Source organism: Idiotropiscis lumnitzeri, chromosome 12 (genome assembly GCF_059441095.1).
Source record: "Idiotropiscis lumnitzeri isolate Australia: NSW breed Sydney's pygmy pipehorse chromosome 12, RoL_Ilum_1.0, whole genome shotgun sequence".
Taxonomy (NCBI): domain Eukaryota; kingdom Metazoa; phylum Chordata; class Actinopteri; order Syngnathiformes; family Syngnathidae; genus Idiotropiscis; species Idiotropiscis lumnitzeri.
Window position 1 is genome coordinate 13,256,036 of NC_142402.1, and position 14,064 is coordinate 13,270,099.

Sequence of the window (14,064 nt, forward strand, 5' to 3'; positions counted from 1 at the left end):
GGTGACCCATGCCCTAGATTATAATAGAAGATCCTTTAAAGTTAATCATTTTAAATTATTATCACATTTTCTAAAAAAAAAAAAAATATAATAAAAACGTCACTTGTGTCATAGCAAGAACATACCCATTCTCATTCCCATAGTCCATTGAAAAAAATCAAAATGTAATTTAACACAAAATGCGAAAAATGCAACTTCAGGCCTTGCTTTAAATGACCACTGGAAAGAGAAGTTCAATAACATCGAACACATCAAACCGTAACTGCGTCGTAATGAAAATGAGCATCTAACCTTGGCAGCCTCAAGCTGCTCTAATCTCCTTTGATGAGCTCGGCTCAACATGCAGACACTCGTTCACTTGAGCGAGGAAAAACCTGAGAATTCTTCTCATCTCTCAGCGCATTTAGCCGGCAAAGAATTTTTGTTCCAAACTCTTTCTTCAGCATCACGATGGATTTCCTCACAGACGCCTCGTGAAGCTTTCAAGAGCCATGGAAGTTCCTGTAGATAGCTTAAAGGTCCGTTACAAAGAGGAGGACGGTACGGTGTTGTTTGAGAGCTACATCCCTCCCTCCAGAGACGCCATCCACCTGCCGACCTATGTCATCTATCTTCTCATGGCCATATTCATCGTGCTTGGGGTTCTGTACGCCATCATCGGCCACCTCATCAAGGACCTCGTACATGACTTTGCAGGTGCGTGGCTATGGATTATTCACAACCTTTAGTGGGCCAATGCACATATTTTACATTAGAAACTTTTCACGGCACACCACCAAACCAAAAAGTGCAGTATATATACTGAAGTGGTGATGATGTCATTTTAGGTCATCCCCCAAAAATTCTTAAGAATATGCATTGGCACTCGCGTAAATACTGAATTCTATTTAATATTCAGTTTGTGGAATACGATTCAAGCAGTAAAATCCACCCGTTTTTGTCCATCTCAGGGGGCGGGCATCTTGCCACTTCTGTCGACAGAAAATGACATCACAGTTGCTCGGGGCTAAGATAACGACAAATCATGGCTCTGCTTAAAAAAAAACAGGTGAGCTGCGATTGGTCGTTTCCTGAGCCCTGAGCAACCATGATGTCATTTTCAGTTGATAGAAAGTGACAAAATGGCCGCCCCTGACATGGCTAAAAAAGGTGGATTTTGGAGTTTAACTCATATTCAACAAACGCAATATTAATCACAATGTCATGTTTAGACTTGTGAAGGAACATAGAACACATTATTGGAAATATTTTCTGGGCGGGGACTTCCCCTTTAACTCACAAATGATTTTATTTAGAGTGAAATATGAGCCTGGTTTTATTCTGTTGTACGTAAGGAAAGTGTCTAATTAAATCCAAGTCAAAAACTGAGCATCACTGCACCAAGGTTCACCTTCTATTTGTAATAAGCCGACATAACTCGCAGATGTCCAATGTTATGTTTTCCAGACTGGCTCTTGGGGGAACAGCCTGAGGAGGTTGTGGTCAACTATTGTGAAGCCAAAGACAAGTTTGTGGCTGACTGGTGTCCAGAAAGCACACCAGAGTTGCTGGAGATGGCCCGAGCTGAAGAGAACAGGATGGCCGAGAAGGATTTCATGAAGTCGCCGGCTCTCTGGATCATCTCCAAAGAGCCTCGAGGGAGCAAGACGGGGCCCCGTGTGGTCTTTGGGAAGAGCACTTAAAGAAATGTGCGCTCTAGCTATACGATTTCAATGACGTCATCAGGTCATGGAGGCTCCTGACGACATTTTGGTCAGAGGAGGACATCTAGTGTTTTTTTATAGTCAGTGCAGCTGGGGGGAAAAAACTGCTCGTTTATTGCGTGCGAGAATCGTCAAATTATAGAAATAACATTAACTTATATAGTATAATTTATGTAGTTGTTTATTGCTTCAACAATTTGCATTTTTTAAGAATGTTGACAAACTACAAGCTCACAGCAACCTTGAATGTAACTTCACCATTGAGTACTACTGAACTAATCTGCTTCAATGCAAAGGTTTTATCAAACGGATTCACCATTATGTCAGTAAGGATTCACTTAAATCAAATGAGAGAAATTTAGAAGGTAGAATAAGATTTTTCCAAGTAATTTTACTGCTGTAAATATGGTATTTCAAATTCCATAAAATTATACAACTGTGAATTCATTTTAGTTGTCAAATTTAGCTTTATTTGAAGGGCACAATTAGAATATGTTCTGAGATGCAATCCATTTGTACACAACTGCAAATCCTAATAATAAATTAAATTAAAAAAAAAAAAAACAAGACTTGTATTGAAGCGGATTGTGCATCTAATGACCCGACTAATTGTTCTTTCTAAAGGTGGTGCTCAGCTCAAGATCCACCTTTTTCTTACTCCTGACAGTAAATCATATTGTGTGATTCCCTTCATCATTCAACACAATGTCACTCACTATAGGCGACATTGTTCTTACAAATTAGATTAGTTGTTAAAAGTATCATTTTAGTCACACTTCTCTAACTAACTTCAAACAGTGCCATAATCTTATTAACTTTGTCCCACTATTAACCCCGCCAACACCCCCCACTCAAGGAACCCTGCACTCAACGTTGCTATCAACACAGATTATGTAATCGTCAACCTCTGTAACTTCAAACCAGCAACAGCTGAGCAACACGTTATCAAACTGTAATGTGTATATGTGAACTCAAAAGAATTTAAACGAGGGAAAGTCTAGCACATGAAAAAGCACGGACTCTTGCATGCATTTTATGTTTTGGTTGTATTCACTTGTAAATGTGGTTTTAACATATTTAGTTTACACTGCAAGGAAATGACAACAACAATAAAAAAAACATTGTGATATTTTACCACCAACTCTGTTTAAGTTTTGTTTGTTTTTTGTGTGTTTTAAGGGCTGCATGGAAAATTCTGCCTTTTATGAAAATATAAATGCTCCGTTTTGATTGGCACTCCTGAGTAGCATTAAATTTGGGTGCTTCTGATAGGGCTGGGCGTTAATCGAAATTATTAGGACTACGATTATCACACTCAACGATTACAAAATTGGCATAATAGAAAAAAAACGATTATTATAAACAGTATATATTATTATATGTTAATGTTAAAATAGTACTTATTTAACAATGTCGAATACTATATAGTGAGTATACTTGACTTAAAATGTTTTTTGATGTCACAACAGTTCCATGGCAATTTTTAAGTGTATAGCAAGTAAACATCAATGCCATGTTTGTTTATGCAAGGCAATCATGCAAAATGTTAATTTTGAGATAAAATAAATTATATTTGTTGTAATATTGTTTCCATTTAAATTAGATATTGTTTTGTACAAAAAAATTATTGTTTGAATCTTTATTTCAATTATTACTGAAATAATTGTCATTAATAAATTTTCTCATAATCGAGCAGACCTTTCTGCTATTGTTGACGCTATGGTACAAATATTAGAAACAGAAGGATGTAATCTGCAATCTTCAACCATTTCATCGCAAAAGTGATTAACACCTAAATGCTAGTGTCAATTAAAATGAGTACAAAAATGTTTTCCATCCATCCATTTTCAATAGCACTAGTCCTCATTAGGGTTAAGGGTAAGATGGAGATGGAGGAAAATAATAATTTAAAAAAAACAGCTCATATTTCAAGTAGAGATTTAGAATAAAATGCATCAGTGACATTTCACCAAAACACAAAAAATGCCATTTGTTATTGCCCAAGCTTCATCTGAAGAGCAGGAGAGCAGCTTTTAATGCTGTTGAAAGCGGCATTTGTACGACGCAATTTAAAAAAAAAAAAAAAAAATCATATTAAGCCATGATGTCTCCATGCCAGAAGCTGAGACGCACTGTTTGTTTATGGAGTAGGCGTGTGGACTCGAGCACAAGGCAGTTACTCTTTTAGTCCCTGGCCAAATATGGTCTGCTGCGTGAGAACCCTAAAAAGTGTTCTTTCAGGCAACATTTTATGGCTTGTTATGATAAAAATGTCGCAAGCTTTGGCTGGCTATAAAAATAATGTGAAGTGCAAGATGTAGCCTGTGGGTCTGAGGTTTGACACCTGCAGCACAGCGGACCCTCGCTATTCGCCGGGGATAAAGACAGAAAGTGCCTTCCATATTTATGTGTTATGTGTAAAAAGCTGTAAAATGGAATACAGTTTTGCTGCTTAAGCATACTCTCATACCGAAAAGTGTAGAAATGGTTCAAAAAAGAATCAAACTCATCCCATCGCAAGTGTATTTCGCAAAAAGCGGGAGTTACTGATAATTGAAATTTAAAACATAATCGAGACTTCATGATGTTGCTTTCCATTATAAGTAACATTTTTGGCCAGGAGCATAGCCAGAATTTTTCCCAGAAGGGCAGCAAAAGTGACACACCACCTCAAAGAGGCGTGGCCTCATTCTTTATCATACCATTGACAGTCAGGGTACAAATAAAATTCACACATATCCAAAACAAATGACCATCACACTCATAATCAAGCAGGAACAAATCCGAAAAGCAATTTTTTGTTAAGCTTAATTCACTAGATAAGATACCAGTGCACTGATTCGCCCGCTAACAATCAGAGTGATCGATTGTCACAGATTGTCAACACAATTTTGAACACGGCGATCAATGACTCATTCGTTGAAATCTAAAAAGCGCAACTACACAAACATTGCAGTATTTTCTATCATTTCAGTACTCTTACCATTACAGTACTTTTACCATTGCAATATTTTTATCATTGCAGTATTTTCTATCATTCAGTATTTTTTAGCATTACAGCGTTTCCCCCTCTGTATAATGGACAGGCATTAGGAGTGTTTCCTTACACTTAGATACGTTTATACTGTGTATATTTGCATGCTTTTTATGAACGTCTGCTGCTAATGTTATACATTAACGGCTACATTACGCCGCCGACTCTGTGTGATCTATATCCTTGCTGCTGTAACACCTCAAATTTCCCCATTGTGGGACTAATAAAGGACATCTTTATCTTTATTTCTTAATTATTCAGAATTCTCAATCTTGTTCCTGATGACTTCTCAGACATGCTGTTTGCTTGCTATGATGCAAAAAAATAATTTTAATAGATGTTGATGATAAGACTAAAATATTGTTTATTTAAAACGGGCGCTTTTGGCATTTGGATTCGGATCAATATGACATGTATTCCTAGGTCGAAATATGCAGTTCATATAAAAACGGTGGCAGAGTACAAAGCAGGCTAAGAAAGCTGCATCTATGTGAAAGTAACTGAAAAATGACAAGGGCTGGCCATGGCCATCCCTGGCCACCACATAACTCCGCCCTTGCTTTTGGCTTCTCAGTAAGACCTGAAGAGAGATTTTTTTCCCTGCACTAGTGTGTCTGTACTAGTGCCAATTTTAGCCTACTAGTACAATCTTGAGACGACATCAAGGATATTGAATAAATGCGTAAATGGCTTTGAATGGAAAGCCGTTTGTGCATTCTCTATCCTTGATATCAAGTTTAAGGTCCATTATGTACTAGTACACTCACAAGTAAGACAATTCAACGCACTGGTAGAACAATCAGGTAGCACTAGTAGAATGCTGTCTTATTGGTAAAAATTTTTTCACCCACTTTTCCCATAAAATCGACTCTGTCGAATTATCTTACGACTAGACCTAAGGACAAAGAACACACTAGTACGCGGATATCAAGGATATCGAAATGGTTACACGGCGTTTTATAATTGTCCTGCGACTACAAACGCAACAGCCCTGCTGTCCTTGTCCAGTTCGTTCTGCTGCAATAGACGAGCTCTTCGGTGCAGAGTGCTCCCTCTTTTGTGTCACGTTTTCTGCTCCACGGAGGGCGCGCGCGCACACGCCGCCGCCACCTCCTCCTCCTCCTGCTCCAGTCGACACACTCCACTCTGCTCCTCACACCTATGAAAAGATAACCATGTTTCAAGAAGACGGTGTGCTTTAGAGGCGACATGGACGCACATTGATTGCAAAGGAATTACTGTACTTGTATGGATCGGAGTTCATCGCCGATGTGGGGCGAGTGTGAGAGGTGAGGTGCTTTTTCTTTTCTTTTTTCTGAGATAATGCTGCGCAAAGGGGAAACGGTGGTGTTTGAACGCAACACGCCAATTAGCCAAGATTTATTTTTTTAGCTCTTTTAGGAATTCCTTTAGGTGTTTGGAACATGGTTATTGTCAAATTGCAAAGCCGATTGTCCTAAAAAGCGCCGGGGCCGGCAACCATCTGCATATTCGTCATTTTTCCCGCTGCCATGTCCACACTAATATTAGATGTACAATTGGTGGCCCATTTTGACTAACATGCAAGGAAGCAGCAAAAAAAAAAAGTAACGGGAAAAACAACACAAGTGCCATGAGATGTACAATAAACACTACATGATGTTAACAAAATAGGAACCGTTGGTGATTAACATTTAAATTCTTAACATACTGCAGTGTGACACGTAAAAAAAAACAATAGTGTCGTTTCATTGTGATTGTCTGGCTCAAGCACAACAATGCGGGATGCGAACAACTAGTCTGCTCATGTGGTCAACTTTTAAGCTGTGGCATGCTGCAACTGTCTTGTCGTTTTCAGCTGTTTTTAGGAATGTGCCATGTATGGCTGGGGACAAGAGCATTTGGGAGCTTTAGGCCTGCGTGTGTTGTATGCCAGGATGGTGCTACTTTAATGTTGGTGTATTTTTAGCACTATGCTAGCATGCTAGTTAGCTCAGTACACTATTGATTTGCAAGGCTGCTTTTTGCCTCTCACCCCTCCAAATGTTCCCTGCTGGGTGTCCTTCATGAGCTAATTAACGACAATCCCCACCAACACAATGCTTCATTGAGGTGCAAATGACATGTCGTGGAAACAATTGTTTCAAGGTTTTATTTCCTGCTCAAAATGGGCAGATAGCAAAGATTTATTTTATTTAACAATTGAAGTTGCTAGATTTTTCAGAGTCCCACCCAACTATTAAACATTAAGATTTCCATCATGATTCATGATTAATTGCAATCAAACGTCGTATTCAAGGTCAAATAGTTTTCAAATTTAATTAGCTGTAAATCTATAATTGACACAAAACTGCATCACACCAATTAAGTCAACCACTATATATTGTTGGCCACATAGCATAATAATTGTTTTTGAAAAAAACACAACAAAAAACGAATTTTGGAACACACATTGGTATTCCTTATTGATATTTTAACAGTCTCCAACACATTTAGAGGTCAAGAAATTTAAGTCATCAACTCTTGAACCAACGTACAAGCTGTGAACTGAAAATCATTCTAGCTCATAAAGCGTCATCCACATCATAAAGCTGTCTGAGAAAATAACAAGGTGTGCAAAGCTATTATCTGGACAAAAGGTGCCTTCTTTAAAGAATCCTAATTATAAAACATTCTGTTTTGGGTAACGATGTTTTGTTTACCGTGTGATTGTGAGTGCGAATGGTTGTATGTGTTTGCGTGTATTATGGACATAACGCCTAACCTACGCCAGGGTTGGTGGAGGTTTTAAAGAATGCAGCTCCACCCTTGAACAGTTAAGCTCATCTTCTTCTTCCTGTTTGTTAAAGGCGTTGGTTTTTAACTCATTCCGGGACGGTGTTTGTCACAGTCGACACCTATTCAAAAATCCCCCCTCAAAGTCTCGTCGTAGGTTATCATAATTTTACATGAAAGGGTTTTGATATCACCTGTGTGACGTGTCTCAGATCCAACTGTCAATCACTCCTTGTCCCGGAAAATGTTCGCTGAACATGTGTTGCTTGTCTGCACGTCTTTGCGCACACTGGGAGTTTGACAAAACTTGCTTTTGGCACTTTTTGTAAAAAATGTGGAATAACATAATTTTTTTTGCAGTGAATTATGCCATTGTTTTTCTTTGTGGCCTCCCCATTGTCTGATGTGTATCTATTGTCCAGCAGTAAATTGCCCCCAACATGGATGTGCCCATGTGTTGAAAATGTTACCCTAAAAGTGAAACATATCCATATGAAGGTGTATTTTTCAGCTCTTAAGCATGTTTCCAAGCTAGATTAATTCATTGCTACCAATCAAGCTAGGCATGTAAATTGAATGAAGCCTTTCTTTAAAAATTAATCTACAACACAGGGAATGTTTAATAACTGAAAAATTTCAGATTAAAGCGTGTTTCCAAACCTTTGACTGGCCCTGTATTTCTATCCGAGTTACTGTCTGAAAGTGGAATCTTTTTCTCTGCAGTGTTGTGGAGGAGGAAGCATCACCCAAAGTCACAGGCACCGTGATAGGTAGGCCTGACCTTCAGTTCCTATCGGACCACATCTAGTAAAAAAGGCAATTTTTTATTTCTAACTCAAACCTATTTTTAGATGTGTGTCGAGACGAAGCAGACAACACTCCTCCTCTTCAGCCTCACACTCTAAAGCAATTCGAGCAGGTATATATCTCTATACTTTGTATATTACTTAATTATTGCATATTTCTTATCAAACCTGCAGTTTTAATAATGTTTTGACGTGCTTATTTAGAAAATGATTTTAATGTTTGACGTTTGCAGCATGCTTCCCAACGCTTGTGAAAATGGCAGCATTGTTTCGTAGCATTTTTACTTGACTGTTGTGATCTGGGGACAGTGTGCTCTATATTGCTGTCTTGTGGTCGAATGTGTGATTACAAGATTACATGTCTCGATGTACGGCATACAATTTGACTATTTTGGGAAAGTTGAATCATAGATGTGTGTTTCCATTGTCATTTTTGTGAAGGCCGGCAAAATTGCTTATTCATACTGACACAGAGTGTTATAGTCCGGGGCTTACGTAATGATTTTGGTGTGTTTCTCAAATGAGTGCCAGAGGTTGTTGTCTGGTCAATTTTTCCCCCACCCATTGACCTCATGGATTTTTTTTTTTAGATTTACAGCACATTTGGGCAAAGTCAGGCCACAGTCTCTGAAAGGCCCTTGTAGTGGTCAAAATAATATCTCAAGTATGTTCTGCTTAGATTTTAATGAGCACGCGTCAGCAGTGGAAGAAAACAAGAGTGGCGACTTGCCTTCATTGTTGACAACTTGTCGCTGTATTTAGTGACCATCATAGCAATTACAAAAAAACTTTTTAGTTAAAGTTGATTAACTCATTCGGATATATACACCAAAAAATACATTCATCTTCCCTGGGCTGGCAGTGAATGAGTTAAGTCGTAATTTAATCTTCATAAATTATGTTTAGATATTTCATTTTAATGTGATTGATTATACTGTATATTTCTTCACCAGATCTTAATTTATGTTGTAATTTGAACACAATATAGGATATTTAGTTTATTTATGACAATATCAACATGCAGGCATGTATTGTGTACTGCCTGATTGGAAAAGTTGCTTTTGTAACATCTATAACTACGATATTAACCAAAATATATACAGTAAGTTACGCTTTTCATTCTGGATGGAAATGAGATCACCTACAGCTGAGGGCATCACTTGGAAAACACCCTTAATGGAACTTCCTGGTTTCTCCCTCAAGGCTTCACCGTGGCCCAGATTTTCTCATCTCAACTCTGCATGATTATTATGCTTAGTTCAGTGCACATATAGACAAATAGTCCTAACATTGTTCATATTTGCTGGCAGAATGTCAACACAGGGGGCAGAATGTAACCTCATGTTCAAAAAATGATTAGGTTGCCAGTTCCAAATTCACAGCTTGTATTTATAATGAAATATACAACAAATACATGCTTAGTCATTAACTATCAAATTGAGTATGAAGTTATTTGAAAAAAATCAGATACATAAACTACAGTAAAAATGGTTTCATTCATGTAAATATTGCATTTAAAGAGTTGTGAAACACAGTGGGCTCGTGGTAAAAACGCATGGGAATATGTTTGAAATGTTGTCGATTTCTGTGATTGAGCCTGATTAGTCTTTACAATCTGATCCAAAATAAATTTATTATCGTCAGAATGATAAATGAACTGCATCCTGAATATTTTTTACATTTGTCATGTCCAGCACCCCGTGGATTAAATTGTTGGGACTTGACCTTTACACATATTGGAATTACAGGTCAGTGATGTTGGATTCACCACGGGCACTTGTCTTCACAAAATCCTACTTCATTATTCACTGTGTGTGTGATGATTTTAGATTTGTGTGAGCACATGATGTCATCCGAAATCCATGCAGACACTAAGTTTGGCGTCTGACCCATTTTGCTCTGAATGATTGAATGACGGTGTGTAATATGACACTTTAATGGACACACTCAGTGATCGCATCCGGAACAGGAAGTAGTGATGTATTCCCGCGTTTGTAAATAACCCATTGCACCGGATGACTATTAGTCAAAACTGAAGCTTATTGAATATTAGAGTAGAATTTATGTTGAAAAGTGGTTTTGTTAAATTGTTTTCACTTATCTGCCGTCTTAAAAATAATGAGAGAATGAGGAAAGCTTTCTGTTAAGTAAAAAAATAAAAAAATACACCATATAAAATTTTTTTTCCAAGTGTTAGATGGTTGCGATGAACTTCACAACGCAGAAATTTGGCTATTAGTGAACAATTCTTCAAAAGAGAGGCCACACAATTCCAATTTCTATTGACTGGCTAACAAAACTAGCATCGATAGTTCCTTTTGTAACAATTATCCAAACACAAAAGGTGCAGCGCAACATTTAGACAGACAATATAACAATCATCACAGACGTATTTCTTTTCCTCTGTGAAAACATCTACCAATATCGACGCTGCAGTTCTGTTCTTAGTGGTACACCATCAAGTCAAAGTGTACAAGTATTATATCTATGATTGTATTATACTGCCCCCTGGTTGTCAATATGTGCATTTTGGGAATTTTTTTGATGAAGTTCCATCCTGTGCTATTTTTGCAATTGAAAACATGTTTTTGGGGATGGCTGCAACAGGGTGATAGCATTTTACATTCATTACGTTCATGAAAGATGTTTTGTGATATGAGTGCTTCAAGTTAAGAATGTGGTCAAGAAATAAATTATACTCATAAATCAAGGCACAACTGTATACTGCAAAAAAATCATTGATTAAAACATGACTCCCACGATGACCCATGGTTACACTGTACAGAAATAGATTTGAAAAAAATCCCCAACTCCAATACATAATGAAACGCTTCAACGAAAGGTTACAAAATGATATAGCATTTGTCCTTGCGTGTGTGTGTGTGTCAGCTCCTGTTTTGTTTTTTTTGCAGGAGGGTGAGACTTCTCATCATCATCACAAGTGCCTGTTAACCCAGAGTGTCTTTCCTCCCCCCTTTGGTGTGTTCACCCCCCCCCTTCCTCCCCTCCACTTCCACCCAATTCCCTTGGCAGTCTGAGATTCCAGGGATGTGCGCTCCTGTAAAATAAGCCCCAATGCCATCCCCTCGCTCTCAGATCACACCATGAAGCCGACATGGACGCATCCGTGACCACTCAGGCCGCAAAGATGCCCTCTGCGCCTCAAATACTCTCATAGATTTTTGTGTGTGTTATTTATTTGTTTAGAAGTGTGTGATTTTGTGAATGGGGTGTAAGAGGCCCAACCTTGGCGGCATTTGTCACGATTAGAAGCCTGGAAACGAGGCACACGTCCTTTGATATGGCGTGACATGGAGACGCTGAGGAGGACTTTTTATTTCTGACTTGTACCGGACATGTCAAGCAGCGACAGCGCTCTTTGACGGTCATGTCTAACGGCTACCGCACTTTGTCACAGCACCTGAACGATCTGAAGAAGGAGAACTTCAGTCTCAAGCTGCGCATCTACTTCCTGGAGGAGAGAATTCAACAGAAGTACGAGGAGAGCAGCGAGGATGTCTATCGAACGGTGAGTGAGGATGAAGATGTGTTTCCCTGCCGTTGAGACTGGCGCCCAAAAAAAAAAAAAATGACCACAGATGATCTGTGAGCAAGCTCCAATTTGTTGGCTCAGCTGTCCTCCTCATCAACTGCATGTGTTGTTTATAGAGACGTCGTCTTTGAGAAGGATGTGAGGCTGTTAACATTTTGCTCAGGGACTTTAGCTTCCATGTTGCGTGCAAATGGCTTGGATCAACATTTTGGTGTTCACAAAATATAAATGATTAATTATAAAATAAAAATTGACTCTTGAATTGCGTAGTTGCTTGAAAATGGAATGGTTTGCGCTTAAGAGGGCTGGGTTTAAAAAATATCGATGTATTGAGTGATTTTCCTTTTCATAGCCTGATAGGGATTATAAAACCATATATTGATACTTTTAATGTTTTTTCCCCCAGAAATGTACATGGAGCGTGAAATCTTGTCACTATGTGAAAGTAGCGTATCAAAACAAAATGGCGGAAGCACTGAAGTCGGCACCAACAAGGCAGATTTTATTTCGATCAGGTCATGTGAAATCAAACGTACATGATTAATGTGCATTGGCTTAAATTCTTACTGTAAATATTTAAATTTTTACTAATACTACTCTTCAGAGGAAATCAGAATCTGAAATCAGAAATCCCTTTATTGTCATTGTACTCAAGTGTGCAACGAGATTAGAGGGAATACACCTCGTTCCAGCAAGCAGTTTGTACTAATTGCGGCATTGGTTCTTCTGAGCATGTCATCCAATTCAAAAATAAAATTGGTACTGCGTGAAATCAATGATTGAATCAAAAATCGAAAGGAATCGTGAAATCAAAAATCGAATCGAATCGGGGCCTAGTGTATCAAATCGAATCAATTTTGGAAATTTGAATCAATACCCAGCCCTATTAATCGGTCGTTACTTTTTGGGGAGGATTGATCATGGGTTTAAAAAGAAATTGTCAGGGCTGCAAATTTCTGCGAAGGTGTAATTTTTTTTCAGTTTTCCTAAAATTTAAATTCATCCTAATTCAGTAACACATACAGCATCCTTTTGTCACGTGATGTTTGTAATATCTGCGGCCCATTAGTATCGCTTGAATCTCTAAATGAATTTCCATGGGCATCAGTGAATGAATTATTTTCTGAGCAACTTAACTAATCAATTAATGGATTGATTTTTTCTTTCCAAGAGTTAATTTTGATTTGCTAAATCGTGAATTATTATTATTTTTTTTTAGCTGCTTCACTGAATGTAAGCAAAAACAATATGATCAAGCTGAAGAGTTGCTCAACAATGAAAAGAAATCATGCAGATTTACTTAATTTTGTTGCTGATGTTGTCTTTAAAAAAAAAAGTTTCCCGTAGTTTACAGCAGTGGTCTCCAACCTTTTGGGCGGGGTGGCGCTCGCCGCTTAATATGACGTGTTATCATTATTCACTTCGCTAGCCTGTGTGTTTTACCGTCTTACCATAATGCGACTGAGATATTTAGCATCTTGACTTGCGTCAACTGCAATTTATTTCTTTATTTTTTTCCATCTGTGCGTTCCGGCCCAAAGTGGGCAGGACTGCACTTGACAGTTTCTACTTTATTATATAATTATTTCCCATTATTATTTTGGAAAATGTACAAGTGTATTTTAGATGCAAACTTGAGTGACTATCCTTACCGTTACGAGTGCATACCAGAAGTGGCCAGATTGAATGTCAGTCCAGTATATTCACCCGGTGAGATTAAAATCCTTTATCTTCACTCTTATCGGTTTCATCGCTTTGTGATTGGCGACTAAATCGTTGCTCCATACGTGAGCGCTGCTTTGGGGTGTTGCTGTGGGCAGGGCGTCAAGAGCGAGGGCTCGCTGCCCGCTGTCTAAACAGTTCAGTGAAACCCAGGACAGTTTAGGTGGGTACATACCGATCCCTCTGAATGCTTTGAAACTCTATTTTTAGCTCAAGTCAACGCACATGCAGTTGCACGGGAGTCCATATGACAGGAGACACAGAGCAGTATGTTTGTCTTATCGATTTGACAACTTGTGAGGAAATAGTCGTTTGTGTCCGCTTCCAAAATCCATCTCTCTGACTGCAAGAATGTAATCTGTGCGAATAAGGCGAGTTTGTTTCAATGTGTAAATGTAGTCACGTCCCTCGGCGCCTGATTTATTCGAGGAGTTTGTTGCTGAGGACTGAATGGCCAACAGGGGCCAAAATAGCAGGTGTAGCCTGACGGTT

General features: G+C 38.5%; 2 protein-coding genes across 2 annotated transcripts in view; both read left to right on the plus strand.

Annotated features, from left to right (window-relative positions):
* Nucleotides 1-334: 334 nt before the first annotated feature.
* LOC148326004 (uncharacterized) lies at nucleotides 335-2,830 on the plus strand. The gene is made up of 2 exons (XM_088311479.1): nucleotides 335-696; nucleotides 1,447-2,830. Exons 1-2 carry the CDS (start codon nucleotides 492-494, stop codon nucleotides 1,680-1,682), a joined length of 441 nt encoding a protein of 146 aa, XP_088167605.1. The 5' UTR covers nucleotides 335-491; the 3' UTR covers nucleotides 1,683-2,830.
* A 2,921-nt stretch (nucleotides 2,831-5,751) lies between these two features.
* The window catches only part of LOC148326005 (myomegalin-like), a 40,787-nt gene continuing 32,474 nt past the window's right edge, over nucleotides 5,752-14,064 (plus strand). The window contains exons 1-4 of the mRNA XM_088310428.1: nucleotides 5,752-6,026; nucleotides 8,215-8,261; nucleotides 8,343-8,410; nucleotides 11,716-11,826. Coding sequence (XP_088166554.1) covers nucleotides 5,986-6,026; nucleotides 8,215-8,261; nucleotides 8,343-8,410; nucleotides 11,716-11,826 — 267 coding nt within the window. The 5' untranslated portion in view covers nucleotides 5,752-5,985. The remainder of the gene's footprint in view (nucleotides 6,027-8,214; nucleotides 8,262-8,342; nucleotides 8,411-11,715; nucleotides 11,827-14,064) is intronic.